Genomic DNA, 23,497 nt, shown 5'->3' with positions numbered 1-23,497 from the left:
GCAAAGGTCCTGAGGCCCAGAGCCCCCAGCCACTAGGAATGGCCCAGGTGGAGGGCTTTCCGTGAGAGTGGGCAAAGGAAGGACATCCCAGAGTGATCTGAGATGGGGGACCTCTCCCAGCTGGAGGGCCTGTGGGACCATGGCATTTCCCCCCTCTTCCATCTGCCACCTCCAGGTCGCCATCAAGATCATCGACAAAACGCAGTTGAACCCCAGCAGCCTGCAGAAGGTGAGGCGCAGGGAGAGGAAGCAGGGTAGGGGCGAGGTTGGGAAGAGGGTCCTCGAAACCACCCACCCGCATCTTTCTCTTTCTTTCTTCCAGCTGTTCCGAGAAGTCCGCATCATGAAGGGACTAAACCACCCCAACATCGGTGAAGAGGGGAAGGGAGTGGACTCAGGCTACCGGCCAGGGCACTTGGGAAAGGAGAGAGTCAGGGGAAGGGAGAACTAGCAGTTATAATAGTTAGAAAGCCCTGTTTTCTTTTAGTAGTATCGGTGCTCACTGGCTGTGTGACCTTGGGCAAGTCCCTTAACGTCTCTGAGCCTCAGTCTCCTCCTCTGGAGCAGGGTGATAAGAGGGCTTACTTCAAGGTCATGTGAGGATTGGATAAGATCGTGCATACTGCATGCAAAACAGTTCAGAGCTACGGAAGCTGGTCTGATTATTGTCATCAGCAGCATCCGTTGTCACTGTCATTATCATTAGGCAGAGAGGGGAGAGAGGGATCTTTACCCAGAGGAGCAGGATTTAGCCTGGTCCAGATGTGGCCGCAGCATTTATTCATCCATTTGTTTGTGGACTCAGTAAATACTTACTGAGTGTTTGCTGTGTGCCAGACACTAGGGAGGCAGTGGTGAGGAAGCAGACACAAATCCTTGGCCTCATAGAGCTGACATTCTTGTGAGAAAGTGGAAAAGTGGGGCCGGGCAGTTTGGAAAATCTTGCCGGCCGTAGGGAGCCATTGAGCGTTCTTGAGTAGGGGTGTCACGGTCGGTGCATCCACATTGTTACTGAGTGCGGGTGGAGGGTGAGGGGCTCTCCCCGCGTAACCGGCGCCCCACCCCTTGGTCCTTACAGTGAAGCTCTTTGAGGTGATCGAGACCGAGAAGACGCTCTACTTGGTGATGGAGTATGCAAGTGCTGGTGAGCCCCAGCCCCCGCCGCCCTGCCCGCCCCCTGCATCTCCACGCCCCACCCTGACCCCGCTTGGCCTCTGCCCTGCAGGAGAAGTGTTTGACTACCTCGTGTCGCACGGCCGCATGAAGGAGAAGGAAGCTCGAGCCAAGTTCCGACAGGTCAGGGTCACGGCTGTGGGTGAGGCTGGGAGGGGCGCCCGTGTCCCCGGTGTCCCCGGGGAGGAAGGTCTGATGGCTAGGCGTGGGGCCAGTGACCTGGGGGTGTGGCTTACATCTGGTGGGGGTGGGGAGTGGAGAGTTGGGGTGTCCATGGGTGTGCAAATGCCCGGGTGTGAGATCCAGATGGAGGTGGGCAGGTGCCAGCCGGGGGGCGAGAGGGCTAGGCAGGAAGGTGCCCGGGTGTGCAGGTGTCGGATGTGTGGGTGTGAGAGTGTGCCAGGGTGTAGGCGTGTGACTAAGAGGAGCTGGTGCCAGGGTGCTGAGGTGGGTGAGTGTAGGAGTGTGGGTGAGGAGACATGTGGGGAATGGGTATGTGGGTGCCCGGCTGTCTAAGTGTGTAGATGTGTGGACAGAAGTGTGTATGGCCACCCGGGTGTATGGGTGAGGAGGGCCCAGGTGTGTGTATGTGTTTGTGGGTAAGAGGGCATGCAGTGTGTGGGCGTCCAGGTGTGTGGGCGCCCAGGTGTGTGGGCAACGGCATGTGGTTTCAGCTGTGTGGCAGTGAGGAAGCCCAGGTGTGTAAGCGGGCAGGAGGGGCCTCCGTGTGGGTATATAGGTTGGTGGACAAGAGACTGTATGGTGTGAGGATGTCTAGGTGGGGGAGAAGGTGCGTGGATGTCCGGGTGTGTGGCAGTGAGGGTGCCCACACATGTAAAAGGACGTGCAGGTGTGAGGGTGTCGGTCCAGGACTGTTCAGCTGCCTGACGCCGCGGTGCTGGGTGGGAGGCTTAAGCCCTGGTGTGCTGGGGCTGCACGTCTATCTACTGGTGTGCGATGTTCTCGTGTGTTTCCAGATGTGAAAGTCGGGAGGGGGCTGGTCCTGATGTCTTGGCTCTGACGTCCCTGCTGGAGGGTGTTCTCAAGTCTGGGTGCCTGACAGCGTTTCCTGCTGGGACTGAATCGGGGTGGGAGGCCCAGCATCTTGGCCTGTGCCTGGGGGAGGCCTGGGCCCCGGGGCCTCAGTTGTGAGTGGGTCACAGGGTTGCTAAGGGGCTTGGGGGCCGCAAGTAACTGACCTTCCCCCTCTCCCCAGATTGTATCGGCTGTGCACTACTGTCACCAGAAGAACATTGTCCACAGGGACCTGAAGGTGAGCCCCCCACCCCCCTCCCCCTGCTTGTCTGCAGTCCCCTGGGGTCCCTCTACCCTCCAGCACATCCCCTGCCTGCCCCGTGCTCCTCCCTCAGCGTCCAGAGCCCCTTGACTTGTTCTCAAGCTTTTGTGGCAAAAACAAGGCCAGAGGATGGGGGAGGGGAGGGGGGTGGAGATAGGAGGAGGGAACAAAGGAGAAAGAAACAGTGTCCCAGGACGGCCCTGGACAGTCCCTTGTGTGCCAGACAAGGACACCGGGGCGCGATAAAGAGCTCCTCCCTCTCGGAGCCTGGCCATCTCGCAGACTGTAGGACATTCAGGATCCTTGAGAGTCGAGGTTATAGAGCCCTGAGTCACCTTGCCTCAGGGTCTTAGGATCACTGGGCGTCTTAGAACTTGAACCCCCGAGGCCAGCGCTGGGCGGGGAGGGGACTCTGCTGGCCTGGACCCTGCTGCCGGCTGGAGCTGAGGTGGGGCAGCCCCTCGAGGCGCTCTGTGTCCCCGGGTCCCCGCTCCACACCTCCCACTGGAGAGACCCCCCGCCCATCTCAGGACCTCCTGTCTTAGACCAGAGAGAGATGTTTGTATGGCTCTGGTGAGTTGTCCTGACTCTCATTTCTTGAGCACCTACCACATGCCAGGCCCTGTGCGCTAAGGAAGGTCTTCTCAAGGCGTCTGTAGTGGAGGCCCAGGTGTGTTTTAGTGCCTTCCATTCCCCCTCCCTCATGGACAGGTGCTTTTGTAAAGTACAGTGGCAATGAAATGAAAAAAAGATGTATAAGATACAAGCCCAATTTTTTAAGTTATTAGATTCAAAAAAACCTCAAATTCCTACTGTCAAATTGCTGTAGAAGTTTCCAGATACTCCCTTGTCTCTGTGCTAACCATACGAGGAGGCCTTTTAGGGGCTCTGAGTGCCCTGAAAGGGGGGTGGTCGGTGTCCTAGATGGTGAAGATCTATCAGAGGAGGCACGCCCCCTGGTGGGGGGTCCTGGAAGTGGCTAAAAGGGATTTCAGGATCTGATTAGTTCACCAGGGGGACCAGCCACCGGGACCGACCCAGATGTGGGGTTGTGGCTAGATTGTGAAGCTTCAGATGCCAGAAAGGGGAATGTCACCCCTGAGCAAGATGCCATCACATTGAGTTTTGGGGGAGATCTCTCTGGAGTGTGTATCTTGTGGGTCTGTCCCCCTGTTGGGTCAGAGGTGGGGAAGGTTGGTACGAAATGCACCAGGAGGTAGGGAGACCAGGAGGGAGCCAGAGATGCTGGAGGCCTGGCTAGGGAAGGGCCAGGGTGGCATGGTCCAGACATGGGCGACATTTTGAAAGGCGGGTGGTGTGCCAATTTGTAGTCAGAAAGCTGGACAATGCAGGATGCTGGAACCTCCTTCCACGCTCAGGCCGTGGGGAGGCCAGTCTTCTTTTGGATTCCAACGAGGTGGCCCCCCTGAACCTCAGTTTCCTCGTCTGTGAAGTGGCTCTTACAAGAACACATGCCACTAAAAGCAGACCAAACCTCATAACAATAGGAGGCATTTACTGAGTGCTGACTCTGTCCCCTCACTGTGCTGGGCACTTGACGTTTATCCCCACGACTGCCTATGAGGCAGGTGCCGTGATGACCCTCAGTTTACACATAGGGAAACTGAGGCACAGGGAGGGCTGGTAACCCACCAAAAGTCACACAGCGAGTGGGTGGTGGAGCTGGGATTCGAAGCTGGGATTCTTCCAGAATCTGTACTCTTAACCCTACATTATGCAGCCGCTCTTATAAATGATAGTCCACGCAGCCCAGCGCATAGTAGGTGCATAGTAAGTATTAGATAAAATTCCTGTTTTCATTGTTGTCAGTCTTAGCAGTCCTCTTTTTTTCTTTTCTGCTGGGTAAACTGAGGCTCAGAGAGAGGCAAGAGATTGCCTGAGGACCCCTCTGCAGACCACATGGGATAATAGTAGCTAAGGTTATATAGCGCTTACTGGGTATAAATGTTCCAGGCCTCTCACGTGGATTAACTCATTTAATTCTCAGACAGCACCGTGAGGTAGGGACGTGGTTGTCCCCATTCTGTGGATGAGGAACCCGAGGCCTAGAGGGATAAGGTCACTGCTCAAAGTCACACCGAGAGTAGGGACAGGGCCACAGTTGGTCCAGGCAGGCCAGCTCTGGAGGCTGTGTTCCCGTCCGCCACGCGTGCCCACCCTCTGCCCTGTCCCTTCCCCGCAGGCCGAGAACCTCCTGCTGGACGCCGAGGCCAACATCAAGATCGCTGACTTCGGCTTCAGCAACGAGTTCACGCTGGGCTCCAAGCTGGACACGTTCTGCGGGAGCCCGCCGTACGCCGCCCCGGAGCTGTTCCAGGGCAAGAAGTACGACGGTCCCGAGGTGGACATTTGGAGCCTCGGTGTCATCCTCTACACCCTTGTCAGCGGCTCCCTGCCCTTCGACGGGCACAACCTCAAGGTGCCAGGCGGGGCCGGCGTGGGGGTCTCACTCTCCCCGGGAGGGTCTCTGCAACCCCACAACCAGGCCCCCAGCCCCCGCACACCTCCTCTGCAGGGGGCCGGAGGGGCGGGGCTGGCCTGCGGTCACACGGCAGGATGGGGGTCAGGGAGGACCCAGGTCCCCACGGCCGTGCGGCAGCCCAAGTGGACCACACTGTGTCGGGGTTCAGGGCACAGGCTGTGCAGCTGTCAGGCTTGAGTTCAAATCCTGGCTCGCTCACTCATTCACTCATATGTATTTTTGGCCCACCGTCGATGGGTCTGGGAGTTTTAGATTTTGCAGAGGACCAGAGAGGCAACAACCCTGCCTTCAAATGTTCTGCACATAGTCGACCCTCGAAAACACGCTAAGTGGGAAAAGCCGGTCATAAGAGGCCGCCGGTTGTATGATTCCATTAATAAGAAATGTCCAGAAGAGGCAAATCCGTGTTGACAGAAAGCAGACTAGTGGTTGCCCAAGTCTAGAGGAAGTTGGGGGAGTTTGAGATCAGAGTTTCTTTTGGGGTGATGAAAATGTTTTTAGGGGCCTGGCCCCGTGGCCGAGTGGTTAAAGTTCTGCGAGCTCCACATCGGTGGCCCAGGTTTACAAATTCAGATCCCGGGCACAGACCTACTCCATTTGCCAGCCATGCTGTGACGGCGACCCACATACAAAAAAATAGCAGAAGATGGGCACAGATATTAGCTCAGGGCCAATCTTCCTCAAGCAAAAAAACAGGCGAATCTTCCTCAGCAAAAAAAAAAGTTCTCAAGTTGATTGTGGTGATGGTTGCACAACTCCATGAATGCACTAAAAACCGTTAAATTGTGCGCTTAAAAAAAAATTCCTGCCCTCGTGGGCCAACATTCCAGCAGCAGGTGGAAAGCCTGAGGTGAGTGGTAGTGTTGCGTGTTTTTTTCCCTTGAACTTTTTATTCGGAAACGTTGCCAGTCTGCAAAAAAGTTGCAAGAGTAGGACGAACCCGTGGTAGCTTTCAAGAGATGCACCAATTGCTAGCCTTTGACCCATTTGTCCTATCTGACTGTGTATGCACATGGTATCGTTGTCATCATCGTTAGTGATGGAATATTCCAGAGTTAGTTGCAGATACGATGTTCTCTTATCCCTAAAGGCTGCATACAGCATGTGCCTCCTGAGACGGGGCATTTTCCTGTCCACGATCACACTCGGGCATTCAGCATCGATGCAATCCTGGCCTCTCTCAGCCCTGGTCCATATGCTCAGATTTCATCAGATGTCCCAAGAATATCCTTGGGGGCTGTTTTTTCTCTGGCTCCAGCATCCACACAGAACCCTGCATTGCATTCTGTCATCCTGTCTCTTTAGCCCCTTCTCTTCTGCAACGGGTTTTCTGGGTCTCCCGTGACACGGCATTGTGGGCGGGGTCAGGCCAGTCGTGTGGCAGGACCGCCCTCAGTGTGGGTTGCCCGGTGGTTCCTCGTGATTGGAGTCCCCTGGTGCATCTTGGTTGGGAACTCCGCAGAGAAATGCTCAGTCCTGTTCCACGTGGCCTGTGAGGAGCGTTCAGGAGGTCAGGGAAGTCCCTGCTGAGCACAGGCCATCAGAGCGGAGACCTGAGCGATGACGAGGAGGGACCCCCTTCTTGCCAGGGGCCTCGGCCGGCCCTCTGAGCCTCAGTCTCCCCCTCTCCTCACTAAGGACCATAAAGTACCAACCTCACAGCAGCGAGTCCTCGAGACCAGGTGTGCAAAGTGCTCACTGTCACAGAAGAATCTTTTGGAGCCCCTAGCATGAAACCAAGAGACCTTTTCAAAGGGCCAGGCTGGCATCACGCCTGCCCCAGGCCCTGTCACCTCCTCGTGTCCTGGTTTCCCCATCAGGCGCCCCAGGGCTTGCTGGGCGAAGGAGACACACAGCTGGAGACAGATCCTGGTTCTGTCATTTCCTTGCTGAGTGACCTTGGACAAGTCCCTTCTGAGCCTCAGTTTCCCCACCTGTAGGTGGGGACATAAAGAGTATCCACTTACAGCCAGACTGGGTGTGAAAAGCCCTTCACCAGGACTTAGCGTCTGGCCAGGGCGTCACACTCGGGAGCCACTCGGGAGGTGCTGGCAGCGGCCCGCTGGTTGCTGCTCGCCATCACGTGACAGGCGGTGTGGTACTGTGGTTACACAGCACAGCCTCTGGAGCCCGACCGCCTGGTTTCGAACCCTAGCCCTGCCACTTCCTGGCCACACAATCCCAGGACGGGTGACTTAACCTCTGGGCCTCAGTTTTCTCATCTGGAAAATGGGCATCATAACGCATTGTGAAGGCAGATGTAATGTGCGTAAAGACGGCTGCCCGGCTCAGGCTGAGTGCTCTGAAAGTGACGCTTGTCAGTATTCAATATTCACGACCCTCCGGCGGTGATGGTCTGCAGACCCGAGAAGCTCCCCAGGCGCATGCCTCTTCCAGCCCTTTTAGGAGAATGTCCCAGAAGGGAGCTCCCAGCCCGGTCCCCGGCACAGGGCTCCACCCCAAGAGACACCCCCCATCTCCCCATTCATCACCCCCTCCATTTTCTGTCTCCTGAGTCCTTCATCTGGGATGGAATGGGCTCTCCCTGGTCTGCCATGCCATGGAGCGTGGAATTTATTTTCTCTTTCACAGCCTCGGCTGGGCCCCTTGTAAAAGTCACCTAAAATAAATGGTCAGGGCCGAGCCCGGTAACGTAGTGGTTAAGTTCCGTGTGCTCTGCTTCGGCAGCCTGGGTTCACAGGTTCAGATCCTGGGCACGACCTATAGCACTCGTCAGCCATGCTATGGTGATGACCCACATACAAAATAGAGAAAGATGGGCACAGGTGTTAGCTCAAGGCCAATCTTCCTCAGCAAAAAAAAAAAAAAAAGTCAGCATATAAATCAGCACTTGTCCTTTGAGACTGCCAGGGCCCCATAGCCATTTGGAAAGGCGCCCTGTCTAGGGGAGGAGGGAGTTCCGGGGGTGGGAGAGGGGTGGGCTGGAACCCCTCCATCCTCTTTTGTGAACCTGATGTGTAAATAGCACTTGCTCTGGGCCTGACACGTGTGGCATTTATTTCTACAAACTCACTCACACCCTGGCCTGGGAGGTGGGCGTGATCCGTGGTTCCAGATAAGGAAGTGACGGGGCCCCAGAGGCTGACTCACCGGCCCGCCTCCCCTCTTATCTGGCTCACAGAAGTCACTTTCTCTGGAAGATTTCCTCTGAATGAAGTTACGGAGCTTTAAAAGAAAAAAATTTTTTTAGTTGCTGCATCTAATACAGTGTTCCCATTTTACAGATGGGAAACTGAGGTCGGGAGAGAGCAGTGGGGTCCTGCCCACCTTGTCGGGGCTGAGACTTGGAGCTCCTGTCGCTTCTGTGGGGGGTTGAGAAAAAGATGAGTGAGAGAGAGAGAGTGTGTGTGTGTGTGTGTGTGTGTGTGTGTGTGTGTGTGTGTGTGAGAGACCCCGCCCCCAGTAACCCCGTCCCTGCAGGAGCTGCGGGAGCGAGTCCTCAGAGGGAAGTACCGGGTCCCTTTCTACATGTCGACAGACTGTGAGAGCATCCTGCGGAGATTTTTGGTGCTGAACCCAGCTAAACGCTGTACTCTCGAGGTAAGCCCCAGCCCCGCTCTTCCTGCCCTGTGCCCACCTGCCTGGAAGGTGGGGGAGACAGGCAGCACGGGAACAGCCTCCCGGGCCTGTCCCGATGCCGCCCCCACCAGCCTCGCCCACTCCCGGCCATGCCCGTAATTAGCTAATGCGTTCCCAGGGTAATCACAAGGTGGCGGGGCCCCAGATGATGCGGAGGAGGGAGGTTGGCACTGGGAGGCTCCGGCTAAGGGGGGGCGGGGGCCGGGGGACGAGGAGGTGCTAGTTCAGAAGCCCTGGACTCTGGGGTATTAGGCCTTGGAGGTGGGGAACAGGGTAGATGGCCCCACTTGGGGGCCTACCTGGGAGGTGGTGAGCTGTATTTTTTTCAGTTTCTTTGACACCCGTCTCCCTTGCCTGTCCTGCTCCTGGTTCCTTCAGCAAATCATGAAAGACAAATGGATCAACATCGGCTATGAGGGTGAGGAGCTGAAGCCTTACACGGAGCCTGAGGAGGACTTCGGGGACACCAAGCGAATCGGTGAGGGTTGGGGGGCCACAGAGCTGGGGGTGGGAGCTTCCCAGCGCCTACCCCTCTGGTTAGTGCAGCAGAGAAATTTGTGAGGCGATTAGGGAGAGCGGAGAAGTCCAGGCTCCAATCCTTGTGCTGCTGCTTTCTAGCTGTGTGGCCTTGGGCAACTGGCTTCCCCTCTCTGGGCTTCTATTTCCTGATCTATAAAATGGGATAATCGTAGAAGCTGTCTCCTGGGGTTATGAATATTAAATGAGTTCATCTACATCAAGCGCTTATATTGGATGTGTAATAAGTGGTGATGTGTGTTAGGTTTGACTACTAAGACACGAAAAGAAATCGTAGGTCACTTCTAGAAGAGTTTGCTCACAAGCCATCAGTAATCTGTGTGTTTGGGGAAACCCCCACCTTGACACATGCCTCACTCACCACGCCTATGGTCCCCCTCCTTCCATCCTGGAACCCACAAACTCTTGACCCCTAAGGCATTCATTAGCCTTGGAAGTGCCCCTTAGGAGCCATCCACTCACCCTCCATTCTACAGCTGAGGAGACTGAGGCCACTATCAGAGCTGGCTGCATTAATCAGGACTTTGTGGTTGCAAATAACAAAACCCAAGCTGATCTGGCTTAAACCAGATAATAATAATAAATTGAACCATGTGAAATTGTCATTTTTATAGCTCAAAAATTGTCAGTACCAGCAGTTTCATGTGGTTTAATTTAATACTGATAACTTATTCATCACATAACTAAAAAGGCCAGGGTATGTTGGCCTTCAGGCACAGCTGGATCCAGGTGCTCAGAGTCAGTTGTTGGTAATCTTCTCAGTGGTGGCTTCTTTCCCAAGCAGCTCGCCCCCGAGGAGCAAGCTGGCAACAGCATATCCTAGTGGCCTGGACACCATCAGAAAGATAGGCCACTTTCCTAATGTTCCAATAGAAGCCCTAGGCTGGTGCCCATTGGCTACCCCTGAACCAATCAGTTTGGCCTTGGGGATGGAACACTCTGATTGGCCAGAAGTGGGTCATATGCCCTCCCTGAGGCAATCAGTGTGGCTTTGGGTATGAAGTGTTCTGATTGGCCAGATGTGGGTCATATGCCTGCTCTGAACCAATCAGTGTGGCCTTGGGGATGGAACACTCTGATGGGTCAGACCTGGGTTATATGCCTGCCCTTTGGGCTCAGAGCAGGCAGGAGTCAGCCAGGTGATGGGAGCAAGGAAAGAATGTTCTTCCCAGGAAAATGAGGGTGCTGCTGGCAGAAGGGCGAATGGATACTGGACAGGCCAAAGAGCTATGTGACGCAGAAACGAATGGAAGGGAAGGGTCTGGGGAGACTGACCCTCCTTTCCATGCCCCTCTCCCAGAGGTGATGGTGGGTATGGGCTACACACGGGAAGAAATCAGAGAGGCCTTGACAAGCCAGAAGTACAACGAAGTGACCGCCACCTACCTCCTGCTGGGCAGGAAGACTGAGGTCAGAGGGCGCCAGGGGCATTCGGGATGCCCGGGGTGGAGGGACTTCAGGGACTTCAGGGACAGGGGCTGAGGCTCCTCGTCTGTCATCTTCCCGCAGGAGGGTGGGGACCGGGGCACCCCGGGGCTGGCCCTGGCACGGGTGCGGGCGCCCAGCGACACCACCAACGGAACAGCCTCCAGCAAAGGCACCAGCCACAGCAAAGGGCAGCGGAGTTCCTCCTCCACCTACCACCGCCAGCGCAGGCACAGCGACTTCTGTGAGTACCCGCCCCACGCCCTCACATGCCGTCTCCGGCCCCAGTGCCCCTGCGTCACGTCAGGGTTCTCAGGCTGCAAGCAACAGAAACCCGCTCAAGCCAACTGCAGTAAAGGGAGGAATTTCTTATAAAGGAGCAGGGGCATTGCGTGGGACTTGGAGCCAGCCAGGCTCAGGAAGGGATTAGAAACTGGAAAGGCAGCCAGACCCAGAGCAGACACTCTTGTGTCTTGCTTCCTCTCTGCCTGTCTGGTTTTTTCCTTTCTCTCTTACTTATCTCACCTGATCTTTTTCCCAATCTCTCAGCTCCTTCCATCTCAGTTTTAGAGACCAGCCCAAATGGCAGCTGGAATCTCTTTGGTCCATTTGTCGGGGATGGAACTCTGATAGCAGGGTCCAGTTGGGATTAATCCATTTCGACGAGGATGCAGGAGGACACGTTGTACAAAGTGCGTGCTGAGAGCTTGCCCTCTGGCCTCTCCTCCACACTGAGATGAGGGGAGGCCCTTACTAGTGGAAAGGGGCTGGGCAGACGCCTAATTGTACTCCACGTTCTGCAACTGACAGATATCTCATCACCTGCAGAAAATAAATAGACACCGTCACCACCACCACAAATTAGGCGTGGAAACTTCCAAGAGGTCTCTTACCTACACCTTCATCAAATATTAATCCTCTGCACTGTTTTTTATTGAGATATCATTCACATACCATACAATTCACCCATTTAAAGTGTACAGCTCAGTGGTGTTGGTATATTTACAGAGCTGTGCATCCATCACCACAGTCAACTTTAGAACATTTTCAAGACCCCAGAAAGAAACTACACAACCCTTAGCCATTGACCCCCAATCCCCCATCCACCCTAACCCCCAGCCCCTGACAATTACTAGTCTATTTTCTGTCTCTATAGATTTTCCTATTCTGGACATTTCATATAAATAGAATCATGCACCATGTGGCCTTTTGTGTCTGGCTTCTTTTGCTTAGCATGTTTTCAAAGTCTATCCATGTTGTGGCCTGGACCAGTCCTTGATTCCTTTTCATTGCCAAGTAATATTCCATTGTGTGAATACACATGGATATACCGGCTGTTTATCCGTTCATCAGCTGATGGATATTTGGGTTGTTTCCATCTTGGCTATTGTGAATAGTGCTGCTGTGAACATGTCTGTACGGGTTTTTGTGTGAGCGTATGTTTTCATTTCTCTTGGGCATTTACCTAGGAGTGCAATCGCAGGGTCACTTGATAACTCTGTTTAACGTTGTGAGGAATTGCCAGAGTGTTTCCAGCTCTCTGTTGTTTTTGCAGCCCCACTTCTCTGCAGGGGTAGAGTTCTTACTCAAGGGTGGGACTTCAAGTCCCTAAGAAGCTTGGGACTCCAACATCCTGTGGTTAGAACATGGTAACCTTTTAAATGCCCACATGGAAACTGTCTAGGTCCCAGGGGTTCTGGGGTGAAGGATTGTTGATGGGCCCCCTGTCAGTCCTTGTAGAGCTCTCAGCCTATTGTGGTTCTGGGACTTTCAAGCATTAGGTTTCCTGAGAATTTCACACACAGAAGTTCTGACTGTTTGAAGTTCTACACATTTAACCCCCTGGTTCTAAGACCGTAAATTCCAAAGATATTCTAAAGGACCAGATTTGTTTTTGAAACTAATACAGTCATGTCCTTAAAATTTGATAGGGAAGAAGGTAGACAGTAAAAAAGTCTCCGTCCTACACATTTCTCCCAGCCACCAGCTCTCCTTGGACGCAGGCACTGTTACTGGTTTTATATGGATTCTTTTGGAGAGATTTTATTTGTACATAAATATATAAAGAGATAGATGTGAAAAGGAGAAAGAGAAAAAGAAAAGAGATATATAAAGATACATAAATATAATATTCTTATATTAATATATTTTAAAGAAAATGTTCTCCACTTTTAATACAAATGATAATCTATTGGAGGTATTCATATATAAACAAATAATGCAGATAAATAGATACATATAGATATACATTATCCCCATTTTTATACAGCACACCATAGGCCTCACACCTTGCCTTTTCTGCTTTACAGTCTAGCTTGATGATCATTCCATATTGGTACATAAGGACCTTCCTCGTTATTTTTTATAGCTGCGTAGTATTCCATCATGTGGAAATATCTTGATTTATTAAGCTGTTCCCTTATTAACGGGCATTTAGGCTGTTCCCAATCTTTTGGCCTAAAAAAAAGAATGACGCAATGAATAACCTGTCCGTGCATCGTGTCATTTATGTGGAGTTTCTGGGTCAGCGTATGTGTGTGTGTCATTTGCACAGATATAGTCAGAACGGCCTATGCAGAGATCATAGCCTGTGCGAGGAATTCTAAGGTCCTGAGGATCACCCAGAGTAGGTCCTGGCTTTTCCAGGTGATGCCAGCCCTCACTGTCCCCTCCCTCCACCAGGTGGCCCATCCCCCGCCCCCCTGCACCCCAAGCGCAGCCCGACCAGCACGGGGGAGACGGAGCTGAAGGAGGAGCGCCTCCCAGGCCGGAAGGCGAGCTGCAGCGCAGCGGGCAGCGGGAGCCGAGGGCTGCCCCCCTCCAGCCCCATGGTCAGCAGCGCCCACAACCCCAACAAGGCAGAGATCCCAGAGCGGCGGAAGGACAGCACGAGCACCCCTGTGAGTGGCCGGGGTGCGGGGGCCGGGCTGGGGGTGCCACCACCCGTGGCCCGACCTGCAGACGCCACCTGGTTCACATTTTTCACACCCTGCTGTTCCCCGTCATGTTCCCCAGACCAGCACGCAGGACCCCTTGCTACAGCCGTTCATTCATTCATTCGACAGACATTTATTGAGTGCTGTCTGTTTGCCTGAACTTCTACCTGATGCTAGTGTATAAGTTAGCATCATGTCGGAAGGAAGGACTGTACTTGCTTTAGCAGGAAGGATTTAATACAGGGAATTAGGCGCTTACAGAATTGTAGGGAGCACCGGAGGAGCAGACAGCACACAAGACCCACAGGAATGACACGTCGACACAGCAGAACTCACCCACCAAGGGAGCTGCCACCCTGAGGCCACCTCCAGCACCGTGAAATTCAAGAACACGTGGTCACGGCTGCCGTCCAAGACTCAGAGACTCCATCCTCCACCAGCAGAGCCCCTTGACGCCCAGAGGCTGGGAGAACAGGCACAGGGACCCCGCTGAAGCAAAGACCCTCATCTCGTGACCTTGCCTGTGTGAGCAGAAGTCAAAGGGCACAGGAAGGTGCCTGCCACCCCATCTCCACCTTCCAAATCTTCATGAATGCAAAGATTGGCAGAAGCCATGTATGTGCAGACCCTGAGCTGCAGAGTCTGGGAAATGTAGTCTTTGGCTTTCCTGCTTCTGCAGCTCTCTAGAATGGGAGGTTGATGGAACCAAAATAGCCTTAACATCGGGAGACAAGGGTCGAGGCAAGGTACAGGAAAGTGATCAGGACTCTGCAGCCACAGAGAAGAGTGTGAGTTTGATTACATTGATGAGCTGTGTGACCTTGAGCAAGTGACTTCACCTCTCTGAGCTTCAATGTTGCATCCTGTGAAATGGGCTCATCAGAGAACTTGGGTTGTTGTGAGGGTCTTGTGAGGTCTTGTACATAAAGTACTTCACAGAGTGTCTGGCTCAGTAAGCACTCCATGAATGAGAGCTATTGTTATTGTTAAAATAAACCCACACCTTGAGAAGCTAGAAGAGGAACAGCAAATGAGCCCCAAAAGAAGTAGAAGGAAGGAAATAATAAAAAAAGTCAATAAAGGAGAAAACAGATGTATTCTAGAGAAAATTGACAAAGCCAAAAGCCGGTTCTTGAAAAGATGAGTAACATCAGTGGACCCCTAGCAAAACTGATGAAGAAAAACAGACAGCAAACACAAATTACTAATATCAGAAATGAAAACGAGAACTATGTTCTGACAGAAAAAGCAAGTAAGAAGGTATTAGGAATGATTTTATGCCAATAAATTTGACAACTTTGATAAAATGGACAGATGTCTTTAAAAACACAGTTTACCAAAACTGACACGAGAAGAAATAGAAAACCTGAACAGTCTTATACTCTTGTTAAATTGACTCCAAAATTTAAAACTTGCCTGTAAAGAAAATTCCAGGCCCAGGTAGCTCTAACTGGTGGAATTCTTGCAAATAGTGAAAGAAGATGTATTACCGATTTTAGACAAACTTCCAGAGGATAGAAAAAGAGGGACCACTTCCCAGCATATTTTATGAGGCGACATAATCCTGGTGTGACGTTCCCTGTCCTCAGAGGGCTCCCAGTCCAGTCCGGGGTGGGGACGTATATGTGAACAGACACTGACAATGCAAATGATCTAGGCTGCAGTGGAGAGCCCAGAGGAGGTCCCTGACTCAGCCTGGGACGGAGAGTGGGGTATATGATGAACTGACACCTGAAAGATACAGAGGAGGGAGGTAGGATGAGACAGCATGTGCAAAGGCTAAGAGGAGAGACAAAATGTGGCATGAATGAGTATGTTAGACAAAGTTTGGGGGCTGGCCCCATGGTCTAGTGGTTAAGTTTGGCACCCTCTGCTTCGGCGGCCTGGGTTCGATTCCTGGGCACGGACCTACACCACTCATCAGCCATGCTGTGGCGGCAACCCACATACAAAATAGAGGAAGATTAGCACAGATGTTAGCTCAGGGTGAATCTTTCTCGGCAAAAAAAAAAAAAAAAAAAAGTGTGATGTGGCTAAACTGTACCAAAGTGGGGTAGAGCTGGGAGAGGAGAGGGGGACAAGGCTGCCTCCTGGAAGCCTTCCATGACCCGCTCTCCTCTCAGCTCCCGTGGCCTCCTGTGACTCAGCTGACATTGTTGAGATGGCCCATTAATGGGCCACACCGTTGGGCCCCATGGCCCGGAGGGCTGCTCACTCTCGGTTCACACGCAGGCCACTGCCTCATTCATAATGAGGGAGGCCAGAGAGCGTAAAAAGGGGGAGTTAGGGGTGTCCCTTCGCCCCCTCACTCCCCTCCTCACATTTCTCCTGCAGAACAACCTCCCACCCAGCATGATGACCCGCAGGAACACCTACGTCTGCACAGAACGGCCGGGGGCTGAGCGTCCATCGCTGTTGCCAAATGGCAAAGAGAACAGGTACAGAGAGGAGGCAGCAGTGGGGGGCGGGGTGGGGAGCAGGGTGTAGGTGAGCAGGGCCCCCCTTGATCTAAGACGATAGACACTGGGGAGGGGTGCCGTGGGGGGGACTGGGGCGTGTATGTGTCTGCCCTGCTCTTGCCAGAATCTACCCACATCCTCCCCCTCCCAGATGCCCCTGGAAATCCTCCCCCCTTAATTAATTAGTCATCAACACCAGGAAACCAGTCTGCCCTGTTCTCCACCCACCAGCCTTGGGAACCTGAGTTGATTTTTTTTTTTGAATGATCCATTTTTAGAACTTGAGAGAAGCCCCAGAATGGCACAGCTTCAGCATCCTCTGGTTGGCTGGTTTTCAAACTTCTTTGCTTGAGTCTCTTCGGTCTCTGTCAGCTGGGAAGTGAGGGAAACCAGTGCAGACGGGCTGGAGCCTAAAAAGAGAAGGAATTAGTTCATAGCACAGTTCAAGTCCAGGAGGGGGGCGGGCTTCTGGATAATGCCACACCCACCTGCCAGGACTGTAGGGCGTGATGCCGAGGTGCACTCTGGGAGACACCTGATAAAGGGAGGCAGAGAGATGGAGTGATGGAGACAGGGAATCTGTGGCTATTCAGCTCTGGGTTCCAAATCTTGCCTCTGCGCTCAGCTAGCAGGATTACCTTCGACAAGTCTCTGAGCCTCTGTTTCCGCCTCTGTAAGATGGGGCTGAGGTTCTCTGCCTCCGGGCCCCCTTAGAGGGACCCAGTGGAGATCAAGTGTGTCCTGTACCTGGCACAGGATCTGACACATTGTAGGCATTCCATGCCTAAGAGCTTTTTTTGTGGTTATTAAATAAAAATAGTAATAGCTGACATTCATCAAGCAGTTATCATGTGCCAGGCCTCTGTATATTGGCTGGTTGAATGCCCCTGACAGCTCTGTGAGGTAGATCGTGGTGTCTCCATTTTACAGCTGAGGAAAGGAGGCACAGAGAGGTTAAGTAACTTGCCCAAGGCCACACAGCTGATAAGGAGCAAAGATTCCCAGACTGACTCCAGAATCTGTATTTGTAACTGCTGTAAGGCATGGCCTTCCAGTTCCGGTCAAGAGATGGTGTATAGTTGGATTATAGACTCAGCTGCTGTAACAAAGAGACCCCAGGTACAGTGGCTTCAATGGGTTGGAGGTTTAGTCCTCTGTGATGTAACCAGCCAGAGGTAGGCAGGTGGGGTCCTCCAAGGGCCCAGGTTGATTCTGCCAATCTCAGCATGAGGCTCCAGCTCTGAGTCTGAGGCTGCTACGTCAGATGCCACCATTTCCCAACCAGCAAGAGGGGTGGAAGGAGAGTGGAGTGCAAACTGCCTTCTTTTTAGAGGCATGACCCAGAAATGGTACAAAGCACTTCTGTTTGTATCCCATTGGCTAGAACATAGTCACATGACCACCCCTAGCTGCAAAGCAGGCTGGGAAGTGTAGTCTCTGGCTGGATGGCAATGTGCAGTGCTCATGCTCTTAGAGGTTTGGTTACTAAGAGTAAAACAAGGATGATGGATTCTGGGGGAGAGGTGGAGGCATCTGACACAGTCAAGGTTCCCTCTTTGAGATCCAGGATGGTCCTGGGGTGGCTGAAAGAATAGAAATTGGAGGTCTGGCCCCTATTGTCAGGACTGGAAGGGCCAGAGGGGTTGGAGGAGGGTCTTGGGACAGTGGAGCTACCACTGTCCACAGAGCATCTTGAGAAAGTTAGGAAGAAAGTCTCTTCCTCTTTATTTTCACGTGTCGAAAAATTGTCATAATGAAGATAGGTACCCTTGACGTTCACATCTATTCCTTTTCTGAATTTGAATAACGAAAGTTCAGATAGCAAAGTGTTTGCAGAGTTGATTTGGTCCTGAGATTTGGATGGCAAATAGTTAAGAGATTCATCCAAAAATGTATTTGAATCTATTTATTGCTGAGTTTGGAGAGAGGAGAGTTGGGATGGGGACAATTGGGAGGGCGTAGAGTTTGAAGAAAGGACAGTTTGGAGGAGGGGTGACTTAAGAGGGGAGAGAAGTTGGTAAAATAATACTAGGGTTGTCTAGTACACAGCCCGCACAACCGTACCTGGCAGCCCTGTCTCTGAGCTCTAGGTTGGTTGAGGTCTGGTCTCAGGATAGGACAGTGAAGAATCAGAGGGACTGGGGCCTTGACCTGCCTCGAGGCCCCACTCTGACTTGTCCGTCTCTGCCCACAGCTCGGGTACCCCACGGGTGCCCCCCGCCTCCCCCTCCAGTCACAGCCTGGCTCCCCCATCGGGGGAGCGGAGCCGCCTGGCCCGCGGCTCCACCATCCGCAGTACCTTCCACGGTGGCCAGGTCCGGGACAGGCGGGCAGGGGGCGGGGGAGGTGGGGGCGTGCAGAATGGGCCCCCCGCCTCTCCCACGCTGGCCCACGAGGCCACGCCCCTGCCCACCGGGCGGCCCCGCCCCACCACCAACCTCTTCACCAAGCTAACCTCCAAACTGACCCGAAGGTGAGCCTCATGGGACATGGGGTGTGGGGAGTGGGATGGGGGGCTGATGGGGCCTAACCTGTCTTCTCCTCTGCTCTGCCTCCTGTGCCCCCACATCTCTTTCTCTTCCTCCTCCTCTGTCACCCTTCACCTCCCTCCTCACGCTGCAGGGTTACCCTCGATCCCTCTAAACGCCAGAACTCTAACCGCTGTGTTTCGGGCGCCTCTCTGCCCCAGGGATCCAAGATCAGTAAGTCCCGGCCCCCTCTACTCTCCCTGGCTCTGCCTCCCTGTCTGCATGTCCCATCTGTGTGTGCAGGCATGGGGGGACGGGGGCTCTGGGAGCGGGGAGGGGTTCTGTATGTGGGATGTCGTTCATTTACTCACTCCTTTGATAAACAATTATCCAGCCTCTGGAGCCGGACTCTTGAGCTTCAGACCCCAGCTCCGCTGAGTGCCCTTGAGCAAGTGACTCAACCTCTCTGGGCCTCACTTTCCTCTTCTGTAAAATGGGGATGGTAATAACAGTACCTTCCTCATAGGGTTGTCGTGCGGGCTAAATGAGGTGATATATGGACTGAGCTCAGAATGTCACCTTGGAAAATGCTTTATAAATGTTTGCTATTATTATTCACTGAGCACCTACTGTGTGCCTGGTGCCATCCGGGGCTCTGGAGTAGTGCATGAACAAAATGTGTAAAATCCCTGCCCAGGCAGAGCCGACATTCTACTAGGAGACCCAGACAGTAAACAATAAATAAATAAGATATATAGACTATCAGATAGTGACAAGTACTAAGGAGAGAAATAGACAGGGAAGGGGGGTCGGGGTGTGGAGAGGGAGGACGCAATTTTAAATGGGATGGTCCACTAAGGAGGTGTCATTGAAGCAAAGCCTGAAGGAGGGAGGGGTGTGTGTGTGTGTGTGTCCACGTCTTTCTGTATGTAGGTGTTTGTGTTTCTGCCCACCCCCTTTCTCTTTTGTCTTCCAAATTCTTCCATATCTTTCCTGTGACCTGCACTAACCATTTCACAATGGGCGCCCCTTCTGGGCGTGGAGAGAGAGCTCAGATCTCAACTTCCGGCCCTCCCCAGTCCAGCTCCAGCCAGTGGGGAGGGACCGGGGCTGAGGCAGGGCTGCCCAGAGTCCTGGAAGCAGTGGGTTGGGGGAGGGGCTCCCCATGTCCAGATTAGACACTGCCCCCTCCCTTCCCCTAGGGTCACAGACGAACCTGAGAGAATCGGGGGACCTGAGGTCACAAGGTGAGTGTTTGTGCCTGCCCCTGACTGCCACACCAGCCCCTTCCCCTTCCCCTGAGTTGGACCCCACTTGTCTCAGCACCTCCCCTCATTCCCCCCTCTGCTCGTCTTAGCCCTCCTCCCACTGATTCCCCTCATTTCCACCCCCATGCCTGGGCAGGACAATCTCTGTCACCCCTATTCAGCTCAACCATTAGCACAAAAGCAGCCATATTCAATACAAAAACAAATGGGCATGACTATGTTCCAATAAAACCTTATTTACAAAAGCAGGTAGCGCTGTGTAGAGACCCCAGTGGAAATAAACAGCCTCCCCAGCAAATCCAACGAAGTCCCAGGACTGACTCTCATTGACTGCAACTGGGTCAGGTGTCCATACCTAAACCAATGCCTGTAGTCAGAGGGCTGGAGGACTCTGATTGGTCAGAGCTGGTCATGTGCTCAGCCTTGAACCAATCACAGAGGAGGTGGAATGCGCTCCTTGGCCAGAACAGAGTCATGTGCTCACCCTGGGAGCTGAGAGCAGAGTTGGCCCCACCTAAACCAGAAAAACTCAATCTGCGATCCCATTCAAGAGGGACACCTTTGGTAGTTTAGGCGGGACATTTATTTGTTGTGCAGGGCCGTTCACACGCTGAAGAACATGTATCGTCTCCTATCCCTCCCCTCCAACATAATAATGCCAGCGGTGCTCCCATCCCGACACATTGTGGCAATCAAAAAGCCCCCAGAAATTTCCAGACACCCCATTGGGGGACAGTACTGCTTCTAGGTGAAAACCCGTGGTCTGGAGTGGGGAGGGCTGGTCCTCCAAAAAAGGTGATTGTTACCAGGAGGATGTGTTACTTAGGAAACAAGATCGGAGCAGAGACCCCAACCTACACACGGCAGTAAATTTCTCTCACACGCACCACGTGGCCAGTCCTGGCAGGCAGGCCCACTCTGTTCCCTGAGGTCACTCAGGGAGCCACGTTGTTGGATCCCCGTCCTTTAGAGCCCTGTGGTCATCTTCACAGTGGAAGCTGGCTCACGCTGCAGCCGAGTCCAGCTCAAGGAGGTGATGGGTGTGGAGTTGCGCATGTCACCTCCACTCACATCCTGGAATTTGGAGACACGGCCACGCCTGGCCGCAAGGGAGGCTGGGAAATGTAGTTTCCAGCTGAGCAGCCAGCTGTCCAGCTGATACTCGGTCACTGGGGTGAGAGGGGGAGACGGGTTACCGTCCTCTTCTCTCCCACCTTTGACCCTGATCTCCCCCCCCTCAGTTGCCATCTACCTTGGGATCAAGCGGAAACCGCCCCCCGGCTGCTCCGATTCCCCTGGAGTGTGAAGCTGACCAGCTCGCGCCCGCCCGAGGCCCTGATGGCGGCTCTGCGCCAGGCCACCGCGGCCGCCCGCTGCCGCTGCCGCCAGCCCCAGCCGTTCCTGCTGGCCTGCCTGCACGGGGGTGCGGGCGGGCCCGAGCCCCTGTCCCACTTCGAAGTGGAGGTCTGCCAGCTGCCCCGGCCGGGCCTGCGGGGGGTCCTCTTCCGCCGCGTGGCGGGCACCGCCCTGGCCTTCCGCACCCTCGTCACCCGCATCTCCAACGACCTCGAGCTCTGAGCCGCCGCGGCCCGGGTCCCCTCCCCTTCCTCTGCCTCGTCCCCTTCACTTCCGCAGGAGGGAGAGGGGTCGGGGAGGGCGCTCTCGTTTTGTCATCACCTGAGTTTCCCTGGATTCGATTTGGGGGCCGAGATTGTCCCCTCGGCTGTTCTCCGGGGCCGCTGGGCAGGAGAGAAGAGCGAGGGGACTTAGCAGGGGGAGCTGGCACCTTCCTGGAGCCTCCAGCCGGTCCTGTCCCCCCTCGCCCCGCCATGGGGCACCTGAGGAGACTTTGGGGGCAGGGCCGGGGCAGAAAGGGAAACTGAGGAAACTCTTCCATTCCTCCCGACAGCTCAAGAATTAGGCCTTGGGCAGGGGCAGGAAGAGTTGCTGAGCCTAAAGACTGGAGAATTGGGGGGGCTGGGCGTGGGGGTCCGAGAGGCAGATTCCTTCCCGTCCCCCTCCCCTCGTGCTCGAACCCCCCTTCCTGCCGCAGGCTGGCGCGGGGCACTTTGTACAAATCCTTGTAAATACCCCCACCCCTCCCCTCTGCAGAGATCTCTCGAGGAGCTGCCGCTGTCACCTCCGGTTTTTAAGTTATTACACCCCCACCCTCCTCCTGTCGGCCCCCTCACCTGCAGCCTGTTGCCCAATAAACTTAGGAGAGTCCCCCTCCCTCACGCTGACCCCGGGGTTTTCCTTCCCTGCCCTCCCCTACAAGCGAGATGAAGAGGAGGTGTGTGACCTTGGGCCAGTGGGTTCTCCCTTCGGAGCCTCGGCGTTCTCATCTGCAGAATGGGAGCAGAGGGGTGTGAGGGTCAAGGATGACCGTGGGAGAGGGCAGGACAGAACTTGGCCTCATCCACGAGGCCCCAGTTCCCATATCGGACCCCATTCATCCACTCACACGCCCACCCACGGTATACCGGACTCTGAACCACTTCTTACTCCAGTAGCACATTTATTCAATAAACAGTCATTGACCGGTGCCTACTCCATGTCGGGCCCAGTGCTGGACACGGAGACACAGGATCCCCTGTCTGTGGGGGACATGGGTTCTGACACAAGCACTAAAGAAACCATTGCTTTGTGGAGCCCAGAAAAGAAAGGGGGGCTTGGGGAAGGCATTCTGGTGGAACTGATGCCGGAGTTGGGCTTTGAAGGTTGAATAGGAGTTGACCGAGTGTTGGGTGTGCCTTGGGCAAAAGGCTGGGAGAGCATGGTTTATCTTCAGAGAACTCTGGGTAATTTCAGTGTGGCTGCTATATTGGGGGTGGGTGGAGATTTAGCAAGAGAAATGCTGTATTAGGACTAATAATCCATCTACTCTTAAGCAAAAATGTATTTGTTTGCTTATGTTATTTAATAGTCCAAGGGTGCCTGACTTCAGGTATGGCTGGATCTAGGCAGCAGGCCATCTCGCCTCTGCTTTTTTCAGTGTGAGTTTCATTCTGGTAGTTTCTTACAGTAGGCACTCCCTGATGGCAAAGATGACCCCCAGCAGTTCCAAGCTGTCATCCCTCCAGCTTAGTTGCTGCAGCAGAAAGTTCTTTATTGCCGACTTCCAGCAAAAGTCCCAAGACAGACTCTCATTGGCCCAGAGAAGTCATGTGATCGTCCCTGAACCAGCCGGTGTGACTCTGGAGTGGCCAGGCCTGTACCTAGAGCTGGACTTAGAGAGGGGTCCCCAAAGGAGAGGCAAGGTGTGAGCAGGGGAAGGGAAATGGGAGTTTAATCAACTTAAGCATTGGAGGGGCCATGCAGTACAGGAGGGCAGGGCTTGTTCCCCGGGACCTTGTGGGCCAAAGTGAGCAAGCTGGGCTTTCATCCGAGGGCACTGGGGAGCCAGGGAGGGTTGTATGCAGGGAAAAAGCCTAGACAAAACTCAGTTGCCCATTTGGAGCAGGTAGGGTCGACACTTGTCTTGTGTTCTTCATGGGGCAGAACCGCATTCCTGTCTTATGAGTGAGGCCAGAATAGGGATGTGCTGAAAGAGGTGTTTATAGTTGAGAGCGCAGAAAAAGGAGGTGTGGGAGGCGTGGGTGTTGGCCACGTCAATCACTGCTATTCCACCCTGTCTTGAAATCTCAATCTCTGGGGGCTTCCTCCATGCCCAGCCTGTGCTGGGGACACGGTGGTGACCAAGACAGCCCCAGGCCTGCCCTTCCGGGGCTCACAGTCCAGTGGAAGAGTCAGCACATCCACAGTGATGATCTAGAGTGGACAGGGCTGGTATGGGGGAGCCCAGAGGCTGGGGAAGTCCAGAGGGGGCAC

At 53.9% G+C, this 23,497-nt stretch overlaps 1 protein-coding gene across 4 annotated transcripts in view; it reads left to right on the top strand.

Moving 5' to 3' along the window:
• Positions 1-21,903, top strand: part of MARK4 (microtubule affinity regulating kinase 4) — a 28,741-nt gene extending 6,838 nt beyond the window's left edge. The window contains exons 3-18 of one of the 4 annotated variants that reach the window (XM_087421562.1): positions 176-229; positions 323-371; positions 1,079-1,144; positions 1,226-1,296; positions 2,390-2,446; positions 4,674-4,910; positions 8,415-8,534; positions 8,952-9,051; positions 10,411-10,520; positions 10,620-10,779; positions 13,218-13,435; positions 15,806-15,909; positions 18,125-18,403; positions 18,553-18,632; positions 19,601-19,645; positions 20,908-21,124. In XM_087421562.1, the coding sequence (XP_087277688.1) occupies positions 176-229; positions 323-371; positions 1,079-1,144; positions 1,226-1,296; positions 2,390-2,446; positions 4,674-4,910; positions 8,415-8,534; positions 8,952-9,051; positions 10,411-10,520; positions 10,620-10,779; positions 13,218-13,435; positions 15,806-15,909; positions 18,125-18,403; positions 18,553-18,632; positions 19,601-19,645; positions 20,908-20,972 (1,815 nt within the window). In that variant the 3' untranslated portion in view covers positions 20,973-21,124. Of the gene's footprint in view, positions 1-175; positions 372-1,078; positions 1,145-1,225; positions 1,297-2,389; positions 2,447-4,673; positions 4,911-8,414; positions 8,535-8,951; positions 9,052-10,410; positions 10,521-10,619; positions 10,780-13,217; positions 13,436-15,805; positions 15,910-18,124; positions 18,404-18,552; positions 18,633-19,600; positions 19,646-20,907 lie in introns of all 4 variants that reach the window. The other 3 variants (XM_087421560.1, XM_087421561.1, XM_087421559.1) reach the window with 3 other exon arrangements.
• The last annotated feature ends 1,594 nt before the right edge of the window (positions 21,904-23,497 follow it).

This window comes from Ceratotherium simum, chromosome 33, assembly GCF_057802395.1.
Source record: "Ceratotherium simum simum isolate JZ-2026a chromosome 33, ASM5780239v1, whole genome shotgun sequence".
NCBI lineage: Eukaryota > Metazoa > Chordata > Mammalia > Perissodactyla > Rhinocerotidae > Ceratotherium > Ceratotherium simum.
Note: the sequence above shows the minus strand (reverse complement) of the source record. Positions and strands in the feature narration are given on the sequence as shown.